General features: G+C 36.5%; 1 protein-coding gene across 4 annotated transcripts in view; it reads left to right on the top strand.

Moving 5' to 3' along the window:
• The window catches only part of XPO1 (exportin 1), a 45760-nt gene that overhangs the window by 7745 nt on the left and 14282 nt on the right, over positions 1-23733 (top strand). For 2 of the 4 annotated variants that reach the window (XM_043603467.1, XM_043603468.1), the window contains exons 3-7: positions 2656-2757; positions 6192-6264; positions 20947-21008; positions 21224-21268; positions 22496-22677. In XM_043603467.1, coding sequence (XP_043459402.1) covers positions 2656-2757; positions 6192-6264; positions 20947-21008; positions 21224-21268; positions 22496-22677 — 464 coding nt within the window. Of the gene's footprint in view, positions 1-2653; positions 2758-2918; positions 3694-3851; positions 3916-6191; positions 6265-20946; positions 21009-21223; positions 21269-22495; positions 22678-23733 lie in introns of those variants that run through there. The other 2 variants (XM_043603469.1, XM_043603470.1) reach the window with 2 other exon arrangements.

The following is a 23733-nucleotide window of genomic DNA, read 5'->3' as shown; positions in this document are numbered from 1 at the left end:
TTAATGAATGGTTAATAGTGTAGGGAGTATTCACTACGTGCACAGTGGTCATCACTTCAAAAGTTCTGACAGTATCTTAACAAAATATTATTAGGCATGGATCTTTGGTATTCTTATTCTCTTGATATTTGTTACTATTTTATGTGCAAGACTATAACTAGTTAGAAATGAATAGATCTAGTTAGATGCTCTCAGGGAGAGAATCAAAACATTTCTAAAGTGTGCTTTGGCCCTAGATAACTCAGTTCACTATTCTTTTAGCTTTTTGTTATCATATAGCATAATTATAACTCCATAAAACTATTAGTCCCTTAATGAAGTCAGATCCAAAATACTTACATAATAAGAATTTATACTCTGGCTTTAACCCTATGTATATATTTTTAGGTTGGAACCCAGGCAACTGGTTTTCCTTCCAAGTTACATGGTGGTTCTGGTGGTGGTGTCAAGGTGCAAAACCACTACTTAACATAGTTGGGTGTTGGGGCGCCTGGGTGGCGCAGTCGGTTAAGCGTCCGACTTCAGCCAGGTCACGATCTCGCGGTCCGTGAGTTCGAGCCCCGCGTCAGGCTCTGGGCTGATGGCTTGGAGCCTGGAGCCTGTTTCAGATTCTGTGTCTCCCTTTCTCTCTGCCCCTTGCCCGTTCATGCTCTGTCTCTCTCTGTCCCAAAAATAAATAAAAACGTTGAAAAAAAAAATTTTATAAAAAAAAAAACATAGTTGGGTATATATTTCTCAGTTCTTCTAAACAGTAAGCAGTGTCTATTGCTGATTGGGTGGTAGGGAAAATCACTGTATTTGCTACCTAAGGAAAATAATGCTTAACATTAAAGCCAAAATAAGGAGCATGATTTTTTTCTTCTGTAAGTTTGAATAAAAGCTAAGTTAAAGAAGATTATGAGGTGTCGGTCAGAGAAGGTTCCAATTGGAAGGCTTCTTTTCCCCTTTTTGATGCTTGCTTATAAACTCTTAACCAAGTTGAATCAATCTGACAGAAAGGTAATTGGCATTCTAAAGCCATCAGACTTTTTGATTTCATGTGTTAGAAACAGGTAAAAGGTAATTAGGGAGGGTCCAGTTGAGCTACAAAACTGCCTTTAAAGGTCAAAAGATTAAGCTCTTCTTGAAAAAAAATCAGAATTAACAGCCTTTGGTAAAATGTGTTCATCTCCTGAAAAACTATAATGATTAAAATGAAGATACATAGTATCAATATGGCGAGATCTCAAACTCCATTGTCAGTCATACCTTGCAATAAAGCTGAAGGAAAGTGTCAAATGAAAAGAGCAAATTGTAGGATTTTTATAGTATGTTATTTATGTAAAATTTAGTGACCACACAACTGTATTGTTTGTGAAATTTATACACATGCTGGGCGCCTGGGTGGCGCAGTCGGTTAAGCGTCCGACTTCAGCCAGGTCACGATCTCGCGGTCCGTGAGTTCGAGCCCCGCGTCGGGCTCTGGGCTGATGGCTCAGAGCCTGGAGCCTGTTTCCGATTCTGTGTCTCCCTCTCTCTCTGCCCCTCCCCTGTTCATGCTCTGTCTCTCTCTGTCCCAAAAATAAATAAACGTTGAAAAAAAAAATTAAAAAAAAAAAAAAGAAATTTATACACATGCTGTGAAGACATGGACAGAAAAAGACACCAAATTCATGAAAGTGATTACCTCTACAGAAGGAACAAAGGAAGGAAATGGCATTGGAGAAAGGTATAAAGGTGATTGCCAAAAGTTTTAGATCTTCTACGTTTAAAAGAAAAACAGACACAAGTAAAACAAAATGTCAGTATTTATTCTAGATCATGGCTATATACTAGGTTTTTACTATTTCTGGGTTTGTATTTTAAAGATAATGAAACGAAGTTTTTGAAATAAGATCGGATTTAATATGACATTTAGAGGAATTTGAGAGAGTGTAAAACAGATGTATTTACCATAAACTTAGACTTTTTAAAAAGGGTTTAAGGATCTTCATGTTTTATGTATATCTACAGGTATTTGAGGTTTGTGGCCTTACTTAGACCTAGTTTTTTTCAGTCTTCCTATGAGATCTATTTTTATAGTAAAGTTTGTTAGAGGTATCTTGGTAACTTGTAAGGCAGAGTGTACCATTATATAATTTATCTAAGTATCTGAATTTTTATATGTTGCTTTTGGTTGATTGTAAATGCTGAGAACTCATTTACATTAGTCTTTGTTAGCATTGGTTGAACTTAAGATCTGTTTTGAGGATACCAAATAAAGTAGATGGCAAAAAAAAAACACCTATTGTTTCAAAGGGGTGAATATTCCCATTTTAAACTGAAATTTGGGACGACTAGGTGGTTCAGTTCTGCTCAGGTCCTGATCTCATGGTTTGCTTTGTGAGTTCAAGCCCCACATCAGGCTCTGTGCTGACAGTGCTGAGCCTGCTTGGGATTCTCCCTCTCCCTTCCCCCATCCCCTCTCAAAATAAATGAATTCATTTTAAAAAAAGAAATCGGATTTTAAGAGTGATAATGGACATATTTATTTGTATATGGACTCATTAATTTCTTGTGTTTCAGAAAGTTAATAGAATCACTGTCCCATTGGGATTTGTGCCTTGCTCGGTACCATTTTAATGAATGATTAAAAAGAACAAGTGAGCTTAAAATTATTTTCATGTAATATTTTAGCAAAGAATGGCTCAAGAAGTACTGACACATTTAAAGGAGCATCCTGATGCATGGACAAGAGTCGACACAATTTTGGAATTTTCACAGAATATGAACACGAAAGTAAGCAAGTGGTGGTTTTAAAATCCATTATTTCTTCTTTTCTTCCAGTCATAAACTTTGAGGAAGGTATCTCATTTTTAGTATTAGTGTTTGTTATCTCAAACATTTAATATTGTTAACTTATTTCAAAATTTAGTCTTAAACATAGAATTAATTCTTGCAAATAGTCCTAAGAATTATGAATGAAGTTTTGTAATTGGGACTAGAATGCAAGGTGGCTTTTTTTTGGTTGTTTTTTGTTTTTGTTTTTAGAATATGTATACAGATCTAAGTAGCATAAATTCTGGATGTTATTCAGATATGAAACATAACATCAGAGGAATTTTGGGCAAGTAATCAATATAATACAGGTTAGGCACCTCCAACACGAAGTTGTGTGGGCAGCAATAAAACCCTGCTCCGTGGTAGCAATGCTCTTAATGGGACAGCACTCAGTTTTTATTTGCAATTGAAAAATGTTATAATTTGGGTCCTTTTTTCCTAGTTTGAACAGAAGGGTTGATCAAAATGTGTTTTGACTGTTTTAGGCTTGATGATTCACACTTCTCTTTAAACTGCCTTGAAGTAATAAAATACCATGCATGGCGTTCTGTTTAATACACACAAGATTTCCACTTGGTATACATTGTGTTAAAACAGAAAATAGCCATTTTCACATCTGTTTCTGAAATCAGACTGTATTAATTAACAGTTTTAAAATATTGATTAGTTTTGACATCTTGTAAATTTTAGAGCAAAAATACAGTCCAGAACTTCCTCAAAGTGCTAACCTTAAGTAACATAATAGTGTTTGCCTGTTTGCTTGCCTGGTAAATTTTGCTTTTTATACTGACAGACATTACTAATGTTTAAGTTGATTTATCAACAGTATTTTTAAAAACTCAAATTTGTCTTGTGAAAAATGAGATGATTAGAGGAACAGAAAGAAAGCAACAGGTAAAGAATTCTTCAATTTACATAAATTACAAATGATTTGGTGCTAAATTTATGCACTATGACATTTGGCTTTTATGCAATCATTTTTTTTTCTTTAAAGATGTTAACACTACCTGATATTAATCATAATGTTCCATTATGTTGATTGCTTGTAATAGGAAGAAAAGGGGTGTCTTCCTGTGCAACTGACACAGCTAGGCTTTGACGGCAGGCCTCCACAAGGTCTACCCTTTTGATTCCCTTTAACTGAATTCTGTTCATCAATTGTTTTTGTTTCATGGGCGGTGGGAGGGGAAAGGGGAATTCAATGCATAAAATAAGTATTTCTAAGGGCTCAGTAGAAATTTCTACCATAGGGATCATTTCATGCATTTATTTTTTCATTTAGTCTTTGCTGTTATCTGTCCCTCATCTTCATAACTCAGCAGTGGATTTCTCAGGTCCTGAGATGTGACGCAGATACGTAAATAATTCTTTTGAATGATGTTTGGATTATTTATCAGTATCTCCAAAGTAGTCTTTTACTATCGGCCCCCAGATTTGGCTAACACTTAAGATTTTTAATCAAAATACTCTTATTTCAAAAAAATGTGGGTTCTCTTCATATGTAGAGTCTTAAGGTCTAGGAGAGATTCGGTTTTGGGATATTATGATGATCTTTGTATCCCTTTGACTTGTGAAAGCTTTTATTGGGCTTAACTGCTTCAGCCAGGAGGGCAGAATGAGGAAGATATGAATTGTATCCTCCGCAAGCTTATGCTATCTTTTTACAGTTGGGGAAAGGACTTGGAGGTTAGTAAATAGGTAACTTAGGTAACAAAGTATCAAACATAAAGGAAGCAGGGTAATAGCCTTCAGTTAAAAAGTGTAAGCTGGAAAATATGGGCTAGATAGGGCGAAGTTAAGAGATTTTGCTTCTTCCTGGTATATTTATAGTGGATTTTTAGTTTTTTAAAGATCTTTTTAATTGCTTGAGAATTAACAATATTCCACGTAGTAAGAAGTGCATTGTTTTGACTTAGCAAAACGTTGGCAGTCTGATTTCGTATCTAGAAAATTAAAGTTTTTAGGGTAGTATGTTCTTAAAAGTTAATTTAAAATTTCAATCAGAATATCACCTTTTTTTGCCTATTTTTCTGAGGTCTAGACCTATAAAGGAATTATAAATGAACAGGATAGAAAGTTTCCCTATTTACTGCTGATTATGAAACCCTTTAATGGTATCAAATTTGTAATTTCAGAATTTTGCTTTGGCTTTTTTATTTTGGAAGTCTTTTTAAGGAATGTTCTGGAAATGTAGGATTTTAGTTGAAATGGCAAAATTTTCTTGAAAAGTATGAAATGTTAAAATGAAAGAAAACAGCAAAAACGTTTACTATTTGAGCACAATGTAGTTTGGGACAGTCTATATTGTGCTTTGGATAAAATTAGCATTCACATGATCCCTTTGGTTGAAATACTAATGCTCCTATTTTATTGTGTGATGACTAACCATTTTAAAGATGAACTCTTATTCTCAGCCAAAACTTGCAATCTGAGGTTATATGTCTATATATGAATGAGTTTATCTTTCAGGTATTATAACTAATTCTTCCCTAATTCAACCAGTTGAGACATACCACAACAGTTTTGTCCCTTTTCTTCCTCCTGTCTATCCACACTAATTGGTCATGGTAATAATTTTGTGTAGTAACTTGTATAGCATTATAAATTGTTGTGAACATTGTTGACTATTTAGAGTGAGTAATGAGCAGGAGGGACAAAATGGCTTGAAAGTGGTATCTGTATTTATTAACGTACTTATATTTTTAGTAATGACTTTTATATTTAGGAAGGAATACCTGAAAGATAAATACAGATTGCAACATGCGTTTGTGTATTATTTTTGACTGTGCACAAAAGTTTATCTTTAAATTAGTAGAAATAGCAACTGTAAGGGTGGGATTAAAATTGAAAATTAAACCCTTGGGCTGTCTTGCTGCTCCTTAAGTAACACACCAGTGATGTTTGTAAACACTTTCTATAGAAAGTATCTGTGACAATACTTTAATACTTGGCCAAGAGCTTACAACTCCTAGAGGATGGTAGGGAGCTTGAGAGCATCCAAGCTGCTAAATTCTTAGGAGCCTGGTCGTGTTAAAGTACGTGAGCCTATGAGCAGTCATTTATGCTGTGAATTCATATCTGGCTGCTACTTTTCCTTCTACAGATAAGCCCATTTGGCTGCTAAAGGGCTTTTTATTTGGTTCTTCCTCCTGGTGTGAGCATGTATAAACAGCAGGACATTAAATAGAGTAGTAAACAATAAAATGAGGAAAATGCATGAAAACTCAGTATATGGGTGAATAGATCCTTGTTTAATATATGTAATTAAACTTGGTAGCATAATGTTTTTGAAACTTTAGATGTAAATGTGTGAATGTCTGTCCATTTGTGAATCCTGAAAATTGCCAGTCTTATAGCAATATGTTCACATGGTTCTATTCTCCAATTTTCAGTATTATGGACTACAAATTTTGGAAAATGTGATAAAAACAAGATGGAAGATTCTTCCGAGGAACCAGTGTGAAGGTAGGAAAATGCTTTGAAGAATTGTAAATCCAGAATTTTATTATTTTTGGCATTTGTATTATAGTTGAATATCAGATGGGGGATTGTTAAATCTTTAGTAGTTTATTATGCTTTAATGGAGATTATGGCTTTCATCATGTAGCAAAGCAGGGGGAGGAATTAGTTTACCTTTTGGGGGAAAGAGGAGGCCAAAGCGGTTGAACTGTTTACAATAAGTACCGTGATAAAAAGTATATATCCACTTCTAGCTAATTGGGACCATGTTTGAAGTGAGTGAAATTTGAATGTGTGTTCTTACACATGGGTTTAAGTTTGTCAAATGGTAACTGACAAGTGATAAGTACTGTAGTACCTGAAATAATACGTCAATTTAACAAAGCAAAGGAAAAACGAAATTTTAAAAGTCACAAGGCTTTACCTTTGGAAATTCTGGGCGAGCGGTAGAAGATAATGGACTTCTAACTTAAGGAAAGAAAAGAAAATTAGGATGTGATGATGCTTGCTATTCATATTTAACTTTTGCCTTTGTACTGTCTCAGTAACAGTCCTGTTTAAGAAACTTGGGGCAAGCTTAATCTCTTGGAGTATATTGATGTAGTTACTTCCAGTTTTCATATACTGCCTCTGTCACCTACTTTATATCCCTTGTTAACCTCTGAAAAATATATAAGTACAAGCCTGAACTTTATAATGGGGAGTATGCTACTACTGGTGGCAGTTTTTTCTATTAAAACCAGTCTCCTGTCTTGGACTGTTGATCTTTAATATGTCTTTTTTCACTTGCTTTTTCATGTCTTTTTTATGGTGGAATAATGACCTGGATTTACTCAGCTGGTCTTTCTCTAGAAAACTGACATCTTTCTGGCATGTTTATAGGTGAATAAGACAGTTTTTAATGGCAGTATCCTTAATGTACCATAAGCCATAGAGTAAGAATGAGAGTACAGGGGGAAATACTGCCTTCAAAAAAAGGTTCCTATTTCTTTAAATATTTTATTTGGGGTTGAAACTATTTTAGATCATGTTGTGTGACCTTCTCAGAAGTTCGTAAGTCCAGTTTGTTTGGACCAAATAGATCCTTCATATCTCGTGACTGCCCTTTAGGGATCTTCAGAGCACTTCTCGTTCCTTTGCTGCTGTTAAGTCCCTCTTTTGTTTCTAAACACATAGTCCTCTGCCTCTTACCACATAAGGATTGCACTAGATGATTCTTCGACATTTTTCTGACTTTAAAATGAAACAATTTATAATGATACTAGCTGATCATGGTTCTCCATGAAAAAATTTCTCCATGAAAAAATTGGAGGCTAAAGGGTTCCCTGAGGATTTGACATTTTTAGCCTTCTGCATGAATGAGAGTAGTAGTAAGTTTTGGTTTTTATCATAAAGTCCCAGTGCTTCTCATGTTTATGTGTGTCAAATGTGCACATACTCCAGGGTGTGTAAAACTGTTTAGTTTTGAAAACCTGTCATGTTTGAAAAAACCGGAGAGAGACATGGTGATTATTCTGCCTGTAACATTTCTAGACAAAAGAATATTATTAAGAAAATTGAAGTGAATATATATTTACGGTATTATACTGTATATAATTTTTTAAATGCACATATGAATGGACCCATCCACTTCAAGCCTGTGTTGTTCAAAGGTCAGCTGTTATCTATAAAACGATTTATCAGGGGCACATGGTTGGCTTAGTCAGTTGAGCATTTGACAATTTTGGCTCAAGACATGATCCCAGAATCATGGAATGGACCCCGGAGTTGGGCTCTGCATTGAGCATGGAGCCTGCTTAAGATTCTCTCTCCCAAGGTTCCTGGGTGGCTCAGTCAGTTAAGCGTCTGACTCTTGATTTTGGCTCAGATTGTGATCTGACGTTTCATGAGTTGGAGCCCCATGTTGGGGTCTGCACTGACAGTGCCGAGCCTGCTTGGGATTCTCTCCCCCTCTCTCTACCCCTCCCCACTCGTGCTCACTCTCTAATTGAATAAATAAAATAAAAAACCTCTCCCTCTGCCCCCCCTTGCATGTGTGCTCTCTAAAATAAAATAGTAAAGATTTATCAGAATCCCCTTTCCCCTGGTATTTCTCTTAAAAACTAATGATAACGATTAAGTGGGATCTAAACTTTATAAAAACCACTCACATGATGGTTGCCATTGTCAGTGAGGTCATTACATGGAGGAAAAAGTGGTATAACTTTTAGGATCTTTCACAGGCTTGTTGGAAGAGCATGTAATGTGCCTCCCAGAGAATCTGAATTCCAGATTTAAATAGGCAACAACAACTTTGCATGATGCATTTAGTGTGATCATGTTTTTAAAGTAAAACATTGGGGGGGAAATTCAGTACTCTCTGAATTTTATAATTAATTTAAACGTTGTCAATCCTGGTAGGGTTCTCCAATCTTAAGCTTTCTTATCCCCCAAAGTACACTAAGTTTTCTGAATGTTACTTTTATTTCATCTTTAAGTAACTTAAGTATTGGGAATAAGTTTGTGTAACCCCCAAAATAATGTATATTCTTTTTATCCACAACTGTCATGTTTTTTAAAGCTGTTGTCTCCACTTGGTAGCTATTCCTTGTCCATCTTCCTTAGCATATATATTTATTTACCTAGTACATATATTGTGTTTCTGCTTAGTACAAAGCATTAGTTGGTATTAAGTCTATGTAAATGTATCCCTATACCAACATGCAGTAGTTGGGAAGATATAGAAAAGTTAAATAAGGTATATATAATGAGTGCTACTCTCACTATAAAAGAAGGGGATGATGATCAGGTTGAGCCCTTTAAACCGCTCCTTCATGTAAATGGCAATATTTTAAAGGAAGAAAACATTTGCACAGACAGCAAGCCAAAATAACTTTTACATTTTTCCAAACTAGTTTTTTTTTTTGTTTATGTTTGTTTGTTTTGAGAGAGAGAGAGAGAGAGAGAGTGCCTGAGCTATGGAGGGGTAGAGAGAGAATTCCCCAAGCAGGCTCCGTGCTGTCAGTGCAGAACCCACAGAGACTGACACGGGGCTCAGTCTCAACAACCATGAGATCATGACCTGAACCAAAATCAACAGCTGGATGCCTAACTGACTGAGCCACCCAGGCACCCCAGAGAATTTTTGTTTCAATTAAAATTTTTTTATTGAAGTAAAATTGACACACAGTTTCAGGTGTACAATGTAATGCCATGCTCACCATAAGTGTAGCTTCCATTTGTCACCATACAATGCTGTTATAATATCATTGACTGTATTTTCTATGCTGTACCTTTTTCATCCCTATGATTTATTCCTTCCATACTGGAAACCTGTACATCCCAGTCCTCTTCACCCCCCCCCCCCCCCCCCCGCTTTAGTGTTTTATTCTTCATTTTTGAGAGAGAGCATGAGCAGAGGAGGGGCAGAGAGAGAGGGAGACACAGAATCTGAAGCAACTCCAGGCTCTCAGCTGTCAACATAGAGCCTGATGCGGGGCTTAAACTCACGAACCGCAGGATCATGACCTGAGCTGAAGTCAGACGTTTAACCAACTGAGCCACCCAGATGCCCCACCCCTTCACCTCTTTACCCCTTTTGCTTCTGTGTAACCATCTGTCCTCTAGGTAGCACTAGTTTTCTCTTTATATATGGGTATGTTTCTGCTTTGTTTTATTAGTTTATTTTGTTCCTTAGGTTCCGCATATAAATTAAATCATGTGGTATTTTGTCCTTTTCTGACTTAGTTCACTTAGCATTATACCTTCAAGAACTCATTCTTTTTTGTGGCTGAGTAATAATCCTTTGTGTGTGTGTGTATTTAAGCCCACATCTTTGTCCATTCATCTGTCGATGAGCACTTAGGTTGCTTCCGTATCTTGCCTATTGGAATTAATTGCTGCAGTAAACACAGGGGTGCATAGATCTTGTGAATTTGTGTTTCCATTTGAGTAAATCCGCGGTAGTAGAATTACTGGATCATATGGTATTCCTATATGTAAGTTTTTGAGGAACCTGCACATACTTTTTTCCACAGTGGCTGCACCAGTTTACATTCCTACCAACCATGCAAGAGGGTTCTTTTTTTTCCATATCCTTGCTGTGGATTATTATTTCTTGTGTTTTTGATTCTACCATTCTGACAGATGTAAGATGATCTCTCATTGTGGTTTTGGTTTGCATTTTCCTAATGATTAGTGATGTTGAGTATCTTTTCATGTGTTTGCCATCTGTATGTCTTCTTTGGAAAAATAACTATTCAAGTCCTCTGCCCATTTTTAATCAGATTATATGGGGGATTTTTTGATACTGAGTTGCAGGCTTTTATGTATTTTTGATGTTAACCCCTTATTGGATAGATCATTGGCAAATATCTTCTCCCATTCAATAGGTTGCCTTGTTTTGTTGATGGTTTCCTTTGCTATGCAAAGTTTTTATTTTGGTGTAGTCCCAATAGTTTAATTGTGGTTTTGTTTCTTTTGCCTGAGGAGACATCTGTGCTAGGTCTAAGAGATTACTGCCTACGTTTTCTTCTAGGAGTTTTAGATTCATGTCTCATATTTAGGTGTAACTCTCTGTTAAGGTGTGTGTGTGTGTGTGTGTGCGTGTGTGAGCGCAGTGTAATAAGAAAGGGGTATAATTTCATTCTTTTGCATGTAGCTGTCCAGTTCTCCCAACACCCATTTGTTGAAGAGACTGGTTGTTAGACACTGAAGTAATTAAAGGTACACTAGGACTGTTAGTGATGTTGATTATCTGGGCTGCACATCAACATGAATTTTTCCAGCTAGCCCTCCTCCTTTTTTAAAAATAATGTTTGCATTTGGATTAGAAAATTCTAATTAGAATTAGAAATTCTAATTTGATCCTCCCTGGGAAAAAAAATTTATCTGTATAAAGATAGCTTTATGTTTTGTTTTGTTTTGTTTTGTTTTGTTTTGTTTTGAACCAGAGGATCATGATTTAATCTGTTAAGGCATATGGCTTACATGTCCTTTCATTTCATGAGATAAGAACTTACTATAGTTGAAAAGTCGTGGTCAATTTATGAGTAGTCCCAAGTGATAAAGTCATAATTGGACATTTTGAAAGTTTGGGTGCTTAATTAAAGGTAGTTGGGCAATTAAGTTCCTGAGTTGTATACTTCTGTGTTTTAATTTGAGTAAGTTGACAAATCCAGTTACCCAAAAGATTTTTACTCAGTTCCCTTCCTATGGAATGAGGCATATGGTACATTTATTTGTTTGTTTTAAGTTTATTTATTTTGAGAGAGAGAGAGAGAGAGCAGAGGAGGGGAGGAGAGAAAGGATCCCAAGCAGGCTCCGTGCTCCCCACGCAGAGCCTGAACCAGGGCTTGGACTCACAAACTGTGACATTGTGGCCTGAGCCAAAACCCAGAACCGGACACTTAACCGACTGAACCACCCAGGTGCCCCCATGGTACAATTATTAGTATGATCTTTATGCAAAATATTTTACTCCTCTGAATCTTGACTGCTTTGCAACCATTTTGGGATATGATAGAAAAGGTAATGTGTATAAAGCCCCTGGGCCCTTCTAGGTGCTAGGTATGAATAAACATCTGGCATGTGTTTCGCCATTCTCTTTCCACAAAAATGTATTCGTTTCACCAAATAACCTTGAAATTTCTGCAGTAGCTTCCTAACTAGGCTCCTTAATACCTACTTTTGTGTGTCCCCTATATTTACCACAAAGGATTTTACCATGTTTCGTTTATTATTTTCCCAAACAAGGGATTTTAGTGCAGAGAATTGAGGGGGTTGGTAAGGCCAGGAGAGGGCTATTGAGGTAACTCAGATGTTAGTAAACACAGGTTAGCAACTACTAACCTTAGGGAAGGGGGAACAAAAGGAAAGAGATGGTTATCAAAACCTAGAAGCTGTTCACTTATACAATTTGATAAGAAGTTTGACTTAAGCATATACCCATGAAACCACCACTGTAATCAAGGTCTTCATCTTTGTGATTGCCTTCTTTTTTACCCTTCCTCCTCCCCAGTCTTTCTGTCACTTACTTGATTAGCTGGAGTAGAATGGCTGGATAATATGGTAGGTGCATGTTTAACTGCCAAACTATATTCCAAAATAGTTGTATCATTTTACATTCTCACTAGCAGTACAGTTGACCTGTGAACAGTGTGTGTGAGGGGTTAGGGAAGCTGACCCCCTGGCAATCACATACCTGTGCAAAACTTTTGATCCCCCAGAATTTACTAATAGCCTACTGTGTGTTGCCTCATTCATAACAGTTGATGAATACGTATTTTGTATGTTGTATGTGTTTTATACTGTATTCTTAAAGTAAGCTAGAGAAAAGTGTTAAAATCATAAGGAGAGTACATTTACAGTACTGTACTGTATTTACCTAAAAAACCCACGTATAAGGGGATCTGTGTGGCCAAACCTGCGTTGTTCAAGGGTCAACTGTAATCAATGAATCTTAAATAAACGGTTGTTTTGTGATAAAATATACATAAAGTATACATAACCATTTTAAGTGTGTAGTTCAGTGTTTGTAAATACATTCATAATATTGTACAACCATTATCACTATCAATCTCTAAAGTTTTTTCATCCCAAATTGAAACCCTACCCATTAAACATGAGCTCTCCCATTATACTGTCTCCCCAATCTCTGTTAACTACTTAACTACTGTTATGCTATCTGTCTCTGTGAATTGCTTATTCTAAGTAACTCCTGTAGGTACAATCATTTTTATGTGTGTCTGGTTAACATCACTTAGCACATGTTTCCAAGATTTGTCCATGTTACAGCCTTCGATATCTGAATTTCATTTTTTTAATGACTGAATAATATTCTTTTGTAGTCTATACCATATTTTTATTGGTTCATCTGTGGGTGGATGTTTGGGTTGTTTCCATCTTTTTGCCCATTATAAATAATGATGCTATAAATGTAATAAAATTTAAATTCCTTATATATCCTTTATAGTTCTTTTTCAATATCTGAGGCCATAAAACCCTTTTAAGAGTGATCGATGTTCTGGGGTACCTGGGTGGCTCAATCAGTTAAGCTTTGGACTTTGGCTCGGGTCATGATCTCATGGTTCAGTTCATGAGCTCAAGCCCCATGTCAGGCTCCACACTGGCAGTGCAGAGAGTCTGCTTGGGATTCTCTCTCCTCTATCTCTGCCCTTCCCCACTTGTGCTTTCTCTCTCATTGTCAGAATAAACAAAAGAGTGATCATTGTTCTTACAGCTTGTTCCTCCTGAAATTACTAAACATGCAGGTAATAATCGTTCTAGCCTATCTGTGTGAGCCCTGGGTTAAGAATTCCCGCTTTTGAGGGGTGCCTGGGTGGCTCAGTTGGTTAGGCGTCCGACTTCAGCTCAGGTCGTGCTCTTGCGGGGTTCCTGCGTTTGAGCCCTGCGTCGGGCTCTGTGCGGGCAGCTGAGAGCCTGGAGCCTGCTTTGGATTCTGTATCTTCCCCTCTCTCTGTCCCTCCCCCATTCGCACTCGGTGTCTCTCTCTCTCTCTCTCATTCTCTCTCTCAAAGATAAACATTAAAAATTTTTTAAAATTCCCACTTTTGAATTGATTTAGCTGTCTCTCATTTTGCTGTTTGTTATCTGAAGTATTGAATTGAGTGAAGAGTAGGAACCATACTCTGGATTCATCTGTACAAGAAGGTGTAAAGAGGATAGATAACTATATTTTAGTGTCTGTCTTTCTGATGGTCACTGTTTGTTGGTGGTTAGATGGACAGATATTTGTGATAAATTTATGGCACAGGGAAAGAACCTTACTTTCAATTAAAATGGCTCTGATGGAGAAATGTACCAAACTTGCATTGTTAGAGCTTAAGAATGTAAAGAAATATTTAAAGTGGAATTGGAGGGGCACCTGACTGGCTCAGTCAGGAGAGCATATGACTTGATTTGAGGGTTCTGAGTTTGAGGCCCACATTGGGGTAGAGTTTACTTAAAATAATAATGCATAAATAAATTTATAAAGTGGAATTGGATACTTTTAAGTATTGCACAGTGGTTGGAACTGGGGTGAACTCAGTTTTATCTGTAGTTTTGCTTTTATAATAATAGTGTGTTGAGATTTTGTTTTCTGTAATATGTAAAAATTAGCCACTGTGAAAGAGGAATCAGAATGTGCAACTTTTTTTTTTTAATACTTATTTTTGAGATAGAATGAGTGGGGGAGGGGCAGAGAGAGAGGGAGACAGGTATGAAGCAGACTCTGCTTCATTCTCCCCCCGTTGTGGGGCTCGAACTCAGGAACTGCAAGATCATGACCTGGGCCAAAGTTGGATGCTTCACCAACTGAGCCACCCATGCACCCCCAGAATGTGCAGCTTTTTTATTCAACATATTTTATAATTTGTCTAGGAATGCAGTTTTTCTTAGTAGGTAGAATCATGTATTTGGTGGAAAAGTTGCTGACAATCTATCACTGACCAGATAGGATGCTAAGGTAGAACCTTAAGTAAATTTTGAAAAGTAAGGCTTTTGCTCCCAGGGGAATATGACACCAACAGGAAGTTGTAGTCAGTAATAAGTTCTCATTTTAAATTTGAAATTTTTAGTTTTAGTGAATCCTCTTTATGAAATTCAGGTTTGGTAATGGATTTCTTTTACCCTGTCATTATCCACTTTTTGGAAGATATTCCTAGATGCAAGTAGCTTGCAAGATGATGTGTAACTTCTTTTTTTTTTTTTTTTTTTTCAACGTTTATTTATTTTTGGGACAGAGAGAGACAGAGCATGAACGGGGGAGGGGCAGAGAGAGAGGGAGACACAGAATCGGAAACAGGCTCCAGGCTCTGAGCCATCAGCCCAGAGCCTGACGCGGGGCTCGAACTCACGGACCGCGAGATCGTGACCTGGCTGAAGTCGGATGCTTAACTGACTGCGCCACCCAGGCGCCCCGATGATGTGTAACTTCTAAGGCAGGATGATGTTTATTTTATATTTTCTAATGTTTATTTTTGAGAGAGAGAGAGTGTGAGCAGGGGAGGGGCAGAGAGAGAGGGAGACACAGAATATGAAGCCGTCTCCAGGCTCTGAGCAATCAGCACAGAGCCTGGACACAGGGCTTGAACTAAGAAACTGTGAGATCATGACCTCAGCTGAAGTTGGATGTTTAACCCACTGAGCCACCCATGTGCCCCAGGATGAGGTTTATTTTAATCTTACCTTTTAACTAGCTAAAGTTGACATGCTCTCTACTTTCAATAAGTTTATGTTGACTGTTTAGCATTGCTTGTTTTTTTATTTTAATGTTTATTTTTGAGAGAGACAGACACAGCGTGAGCAGGGGAGGGGCAGAGAGGAAGGGAGACACAGAATCTGAAGCAGGCTCCAGGCTCTGAGCTGTCAGCACAGAGCCCAGTGTGGGGCTTCAACTCATGAACTTGAGATCATAACCTGAACTGAAGTCCGACACTCAAGTTACTGAGCCACCCACGCACCCAAATTGTTTATTGTAAATAAGACTGTCAGAAGACATTTTTCTTTACCTTGAGAAAATAGATAAGAGATAAATGCATAAACATGGATTTGAAAATTTTGCATCATAATATGCTTTTCCATGACTAGTTTGCCATTTTTATGCTAGTGTAGATTTTAAAGAAAATATACATGGCCAGTCTTTTTTAAAAAACAGCACTTAAAAAAATAAAATAGCACTCTTCAGGACTTTGTAGGTTAATTTAAACTTTGGAGGTGAATTTTTGTTCAAATTGAGAAGAATAGAATGAGGAGCTATAGATAAAAATTTGTTAAAAGTGATTTTATGAATCCCTTGAAAAGCTTGATGACATAGTAACAAGAACATAATTGTGCTGAAATGTTATTGATTTTTCAAAAACTTTTTAATTTTATATTTGTGTGTCTTATCGTTTCTTCATTCCCAAAGAGGAGCTTAGAAAGCTGCTGGAAGAAATATCCCAGGTTCTTCACATACACTTTCTGAATGATAGGAAACAGATAATTTTATATTAATAGGTTTTGACAGATAATAAAGTTTTATATGAATGTGTATAGGGAGTGCCTTATTTTAACAAGTTTATATTATGTGAATGTCTCTTTTGCACGTGACAGACATGAATTCGTTTGGTACAAAGAATAAGACACTGAGAATATATAATTTTCTGTCATCTCAGATAATTTTCTGTTAAGTTTCAGAAGCTGAGCTTCTCTAATAGTTGTCAACATTTGGCTTTTCTGCCTTGATAAGCACGATGTCATTGCGCTATTTCTTTAGTTTTTATTTAAAAGTTTTTTTTTTTTTTTTTAAGCTTACTTGAGAGAGACAGAGACCATGCGAGTGACAGAGGGCCAGAGAGAGAATCCCAAGCAAGTTCCACAATGCCAGTGTAGAGCCTGAGTTGGGGCCCTAACTCACAGAACCGTGAGATCATGGCCTGAGCCAAAACCAAGAGTCGGACACTTAACTCAGCCACCTAGGCGCTCCATTGTGCTATTTATTTACAGTTGTAAAACTCCTCCTCATTGAGCTGCTTTTTTAAATTTTGGGTAAGCCATGGAATGTACTTGGGGAAGAAGTTAGAGTACTTAATGAAATAAGCTTTGTACCTAGCAATAGGAGATTCCAGACACTTTATGTGCAGCAATACTTGATCAGAAAAGGCGTTGTTCCGGTGTTCTGAAGGGATTGAAGTACTGTCATTTCAGAGTGACATTAAATTAAATTAATATTATGTTGTCTGTGAGAAATTTCCATTTTTGTTTTCCTACTATTTTCATCATTTACGCTTTGCTTCATCTACAGGTGAACCTCAGACCTCTGAAAACAGGGAGAAGATACTTAATTGATTTAATTGGTAACAGGAGAGTTGAAGGATCTATTTGATCCTATTTTACTGTTCCCTGAGGCTGAGAAAAGCCTCCAAACAGATAATATGTGTTCCAAATAGAGGCAGCAATAGTGGTTTTAGACATTGTTTCATTCCTTATGACAGATTAAGAAGAAAACTACTAAATCTCATTATATGGTATTGTCTCTCCTTTAACAGAGAGAAGGCAATATATTTGTTTCTGTTTTTAGGCTGTTTCCTGTGTTAAGAGGATTCAGAGGGATGTTTATTCATATTTTTTTAGAATTGTCATTTAATTTTTTAAAGATGCCTTAGTAGTAGTAATTTATGTAAAGAACAGAAGGACCAGCAATAAAATATTTACGTTTTGGTTAAACCTTCTGGACACTAAGGATATGTGGGATTGTTTTGTGGGTTAGCCTAACTAATTGGTAAAATTTAGCTTTTTTTTTTTTTTTTTTAAGTTTATTTATTTTGAGAGAGAACACTGGGGAGGAGGGAGGGAGGGAGGGGGAGAGGATTTCAAGCAGGCTCCATGCTGTCAGCACAGAGCTCTACACTGGGCTTGAACTCACAAGACTCTGAAATCATGACCTGAGCTGAAATCGAGTTGGATATTTAATCAACTGAGCCACACAGGTGTGCACCTAGCTTGTTTTTTAAAACTGATGTATGGTTGTTAAAATAAATGATTCATGTACAGAAGCACTTGTTTTAAAATAAGTTTGATACTCAGAGCACCTGGGTAGCTCGGTTGGTGACAGTGCAGAGCCTCCTTGGGACTCTCTCTGCCTCTCCCCTGCTCATGTGTGCTGTTGCAATCTGAAAATAAATGTTAATAAAACAAATTTGATAATCTTATTTCCTTTTTTTAGTAGTCTTATTAAAACTAGACCTGATTTTGTGTCCACATAGCCTTCTTCTTGTTTTAAAATAATTTTAGACTGTAGAAATGTTGCCCAAAAAATACAGAATGCACTTAATACCTTTTGGTTTATTCTAATACTAACAAGCTTCTGCAACCATAATAAAATTATCAAAACCATAGCAGGGGGGGTGCCTGCGTGTGTGGCTCAGTCGGTTAAGCATCCGACTTCAGCTTAGGTCATGATCTTGCAGTTTGTGAGTTCGAGCCCCGTGTCAGGTTCTTTGCTGACAGCTCAGGCTGGAAGTTGCTTCAGATTCTGTGTCGTCCCCCGCCCCCCACCACCCTGTACTCCTCCCCCGCTCAATGTTGTCTCTATCTCAAAAATAAACATTAAAAAATTTTATCAAAACCATGAAAAGAACATTGGTTCGGTACTATTAACTGAAACATGCCCATTTAAATTTCACGTGTTTTTTCTAAAGGCCTTTTTCTGTTCTACAGCTTAGTGTGTTTTTCTTAGTGTTCTTATGTGTGATGGTTCTTAATCCTTGCTTGATACATCTTTGACACTTTTGATGAGTTTTGATCATTTATTTATTTTGTAGAGTGTATTTCAGTTTAGGTTTGTCTTAATTTCTCGGGATTAAATGGAGGTTCCATGATTTTTTGGTAAGAATGTCGTAATGGTGTTGTATGTCCCAGGTGCCTGGGTGGCTCAGTCGGTTGGGCATCAGATGTTGGCTCAAAGCCTGGAGCCTGCTTTGGATTCTGTGGCTCCCTCTCTCTCTCTCTCTGTCCCTTCCACACTCATGCTGTCTCTCTCTCAAAAATAAATAAAACAATAAAAATTTTTTAAAAATAATGGCGTTGTGTCCTCAGTCCACCAAGACAGGGTATGTAATGCTAGTACATTTATTTATTATTAACATTTATTATCTGGTTATGGTGGTTCCTGCTGTTTTTTTAACAAAATTACTGGGTTTTTCCCTTGAAAACGATCTTGGGATAATTGAGATCACACTGGTACCTTATTTTTTCTGAAAGGTTTTCCCATTCTTTTTTAGCATTAATTGATAGATTTTGTCTGCAGCATTTAGTATTGTGGTCTTTGCCTAGGGTAGAACTAGCTTTTAAAAATGTAAATGAAGAGTGCCTGGGTGGCTCAGTTGGTTGAGAATCCCGACTTCAGCTCAGGTCATGATCTCATGGTTTGTGGGTTCAAGCCCCATGTCAGCTGTGCTGACAGCTCAGAGCCTGGAGCCTAGTTCAGAGTGTGTGTGTGTGTGTGTGTGTGTGTGTGTGTCTCAAAAATGAACAAACATTAAAAAACTTTTATTAAAAAAAACGTAAATGAGATAGTTTATATTAGATTGTATATAACAATTAAATTTTTGGCACTTATCAAACAGTTTTTTAAATGTCTCTTAATCTGTGAATATTGATACCATTTAACATGACATTTTCAGTTGATAAATAGCTCTCGTGTGACTTTATTGGACTAGTAGTTTTTTTTACAATAAGGAAATTATTTACATAATTAGTGTATTTTAATGTTTAGTTGCTTGGAATATGAAAGAAAATGGAGGAACAAATGGAATAAATTTAATACTTCAGCACATGAAGTATTGAGATGATTTTACAATCAGATCAACATTTTACTGCCTTCATGTCAGCTGTGTTTCCTGCTTAATATTACGGGTAAATTTCTTAGCAAATCCCCTCTCCCTGAGTTCCAAATTTGTTACATAAAGCTTGGGGCAACATAGTTCCAGAAGCTCTTGAACTGTATTTCCAAAGGTCAGATAGCTGTCAAAGATGATGATCGTTTGGTACCAAAGCCTAAATTAAATGTGAGAATAGTTTTTGTATGGTAGGAAATCATAATTTGTTTATTTAAGGGTCCTACCTCTCAAACCCATTGGATGTATTGATGTAGGAGCACTGTGTAATTTTAAAACTGAAGGGAACTTATAATAGATGTTCTGTAAATTTTGAATGATGTGAATTAAAATCACAGGCAAGAAGTCTTTGTTGTTTAAAGAATAGGTTGTACTATTAAGATATCCTTAAGTAAATAACATTATAAACAAAGCTTTCTCCTTAATTCTTGTGTATTGTAGTGGAGGGGACAAGTTAAAATCATTTCCACCTCAGGAGCCTGGGTGGCTCAGTCGGTTAAGTATCCAACTTTTGATTTCAGCTCAGGTCATGATCTCCCAGTTGGTGAAATCAAGCCCTATGTCAGGCTCTGCGCAGACAGTGAGGAGCCTGCTTTGGGATTCTCTGCCCCTCTCCTGCTCAGGTGTACTTTCCTCAAAATAAAAAGTTTCTAGGAATACCTTAATGTTACAATTAAATTTGAAAAGGGAAACAGCATCTAATCTTGATTTAGAAATTTTCAATAGGGGCGCCTGGGTGGCTCAGTCGGTTAAGCATCGGACTTCAGCTCAGGTCATGATCTCGTGGTCCATGAGTTTGAGTCCGTGAGTTCGAGCCCCGCATCAGGCTCTGTGCTGACAGCTCAGAGCCTGGAGCCTGTTTCAGATTCTGTGTCTCCCTTTCTCTCTGACCCTCCCCTGTTCATGCTCTGTCTCTCTCTGTCTCAAAAATAAATGTTAAAAATTTTTTTCCAAAAAAAAATATTTTCAATAAACTTAGAATGCTTTTCAGGGGTTTTGTAGTTTTAACCTTATAAAAACAAGTTTATTTAAATGAACAACAAATTAATCCCTGGTGGAGTTTTTTTTGTAATTACATGTTGACTGATACAGCATTAAAGAATATCTTAGAATATAATCTGTAGTTGTTAAACCTATACATGTGGTAAAGTTAACAAAAGTTAAAATTTAAAGGGTAGTACTCAAAAATGATGGGCATCATTCAAAAATGTAAATATTTCTGATGGGATTGGGGTTTATTATCTGACCTTTTATCTTCCCCTTCCTCGGTTTTTTGTTACTGATGATTTATTGGCGTGCTATGAAAGTGTTGAATATTTTTTTTTAATAGGAATTAAAAAATACGTTGTTGGCCTCATTATCAAGACGTCATCTGACCCAACTTGTGTAGAGGTAAGACCATTTTTGGAAATTAGTGTGAGAATTTAAAATCATTTAAATAATGAATCTTCAGCTTAAATCTACTCCTGTCACAGACATACAAACATATATGTACAATCATTTACAGTAGATGTGCATTCATTTTTTTCAGAGGAATCCCTTTGCTTGTGTTCTTACTATTTCTTATTTTAGACATTCATTTAATCTAAACTTTTTTCTTTTCTTAGAAGGAAAAGGTGTATATTGGAAAATTAAATATGATTCTTGTTCAGGTAAGCTTTTACTTGATTTACTGTTTTCCATAGAATAATTAATGCTTCAGTTAGGCTGATTACTGGAACAAAATATTCAAACCTACTTGTCAAATAGCTAGACTAACATCTTAAAGTAATAATAGTTTTTACAATAACTATAATCTACCGTTTTCGCATTTGAAATTGTAATTTTGCTATGGTTGAAAACTTCATATACTGTAAGTTCATCACTTCTGTGGCTCCAGTATGGATCAAACCCATTACAGTTTTTTCATTTGCCTGTTCCTGTGCATACTTTTTTTCCATGTCATCTGTCTCCATTTTAATTCATAAATCATTGCTTTTGAATTCAACATTCCTTAAACCGATCTCTACACCTAGTCTGTTTTTCAAACTTATCTAATAATCTCACTTTTGAATTTTGTATTTACATATTTTTTATAATATTGCAAAAGTTTTCCTGAGAACATTAATTGGTATGTGAGGAAAAAATACAGATTTTTCCATTTAGTAAGTGATGAAAACATTTGGGTTTTCATTAAGTTACGCTTTTATCCTGGGGACTTTTTGTTGTCAGCCTATCTTTGGGATGGAGAGAAGTACAAAGAAGTTAGTTACCTCTTATAATAACAGGTACTATATGGAATATCTGGTTGGGAAAATCCTAGTATGCATAATATATAGTATAGACTTTAAAATGTAATACGGTTCATTAGACTTTGGTCAAAGATGATTCCATCCCCAATTATAATGCTGCCTTCCAAATTTATATGAGAAAATGAGCCTCTCTGCCCATCATGTTTTTACTGCTTAGAGTTAGATCTTTATATCTACTAGGATAATATGTACGTGTGTATCCAGCTTGTATTGATATGCATGCGTATTAGAACCGACTAGACCAGGGTACCTGGCTGGCTCAGTTGGTGGAACACGCAAGCATGCATCTCTTGATCTTGGGGTTATGAGTTCATGCCCTACGTTAGGTGTACAAATTACTTAAAATCTTTAATTAAAAAAGAAAAAGGAACCAGACTATACCAATTGGGAAAACTGAGAGGAGTCCTGGGCATTTGAAGCCGAAAACTAAAGTTTTATACTTTTTCTCTCTATATATACTTTATCTAGTTGATTCCATAGAGGCTGGCACATTTCAAGGGGGAAAAAATGAAAAGTGGTTGTTATTCACTCTTGCTTTATCTGCCGTTGAGAAGTAAAATGAAATTAACATTTCCTATCTTATTTCAGATACTGAAACAAGAATGGCCAAAACACTGGCCAACTTTTATAAGTGACATTGTTGGAGCAAGTAGGACTAGTGAAAGTCTCTGTCAGAATAATATGGTGATTCTTAAACTCTTGAGTGAAGAAGTATTTGATTTCTCTAGTGGACAAATAACTCAAGTGAAAGCTAAGCATTTAAAAGACAGGCAAGTAATTATTTTGCTTTAGAATTTAAGCTTTTCTGAAAGGATGTCCAGGAATTTGGAGGTAGATTATAAATTTTTGAGATTGTAAATATGTTAAATTACTTTTAATTGTTTTTGTGTACAAATTTAAATAGTCCTAGAGTGGACCTAGTAATTCTAAATCTGGAGCGTTGAAAAATTATGTGTGAGGATAAAGATAGGATGTCATACTTCATTGTCCCAGCAAAATAACTTCATACATCTCATGCAAAAGGAGTATAGGTGTGGAGTTTCTAGAAACCTTTGGGATCTGTTTTTATATGGTGACTAAATATAATTCAAGGAAATGACTTGGGTCCAAATGTCAACTGAATTGTTACCAGTCCTGTGTCCTGGGAAGCAGGCCACTTTATTTTTTCACTTAGTGATAAAAATTTGTTCTCGTCGGTAGGGCACAGCAGTATTTCACATTTATATATTCAAACTAGCTTCAGACTTCACAAGTTTGTCTCTGTTTTGGTGTATAAGCATATTTTAGGATTTAGGATACATATATATAATGCCACCCCTCTTATTTTGCAGAGTTTTGTTTCAACTATCTTGATTTAAAAGACAGATTGATTTTGGGTGCTTGGCTGGGTCAGTCAGTAGAGCATGCGACTCTTCTTGATCTTAGGGTTGTAAGTTCACATCTCACGTTGGGTATACAGATTACTTAAATAAAATCTTAGGGGCGCCTGGGTGGCTCAGTTGGTTAAGCACCCAATTCTTTGTTTTCAGCTCAGATCATGGTTTCATGGTTCATGGGACTGAGCCCTGTGTCAGCCTCTTGTTGCTGACAGTACAGAACCTGCTTGGGATTCTCTCTCCCTCTCTCTCTCTCTCACTGGCCCCTCGCATTCCCTCCCCCACTCCTCAGAATAAACAGTTTTTTAAAAATAAAAAATCACTAAAAAGACCAGATGGATTGAAATTACTCACATTAAAGGAAGACAAAAATCTCCACAAAATCAAATTATGTCCTCTTTATAGTATTCTTTATGGGTAAGCTTTGAAAGAGTTATACTACATGTAGTT

The sequence above is a fragment of the Prionailurus bengalensis genome, chromosome A3 (genome assembly GCF_016509475.1).
Source record: "Prionailurus bengalensis isolate Pbe53 chromosome A3, Fcat_Pben_1.1_paternal_pri, whole genome shotgun sequence".
Classification (NCBI taxonomy): Eukaryota; Metazoa; Chordata; class Mammalia; order Carnivora; family Felidae; genus Prionailurus; species Prionailurus bengalensis.
Note: the sequence above shows the minus strand (reverse complement) of the source record. Positions and strands in the feature narration are given on the sequence as shown.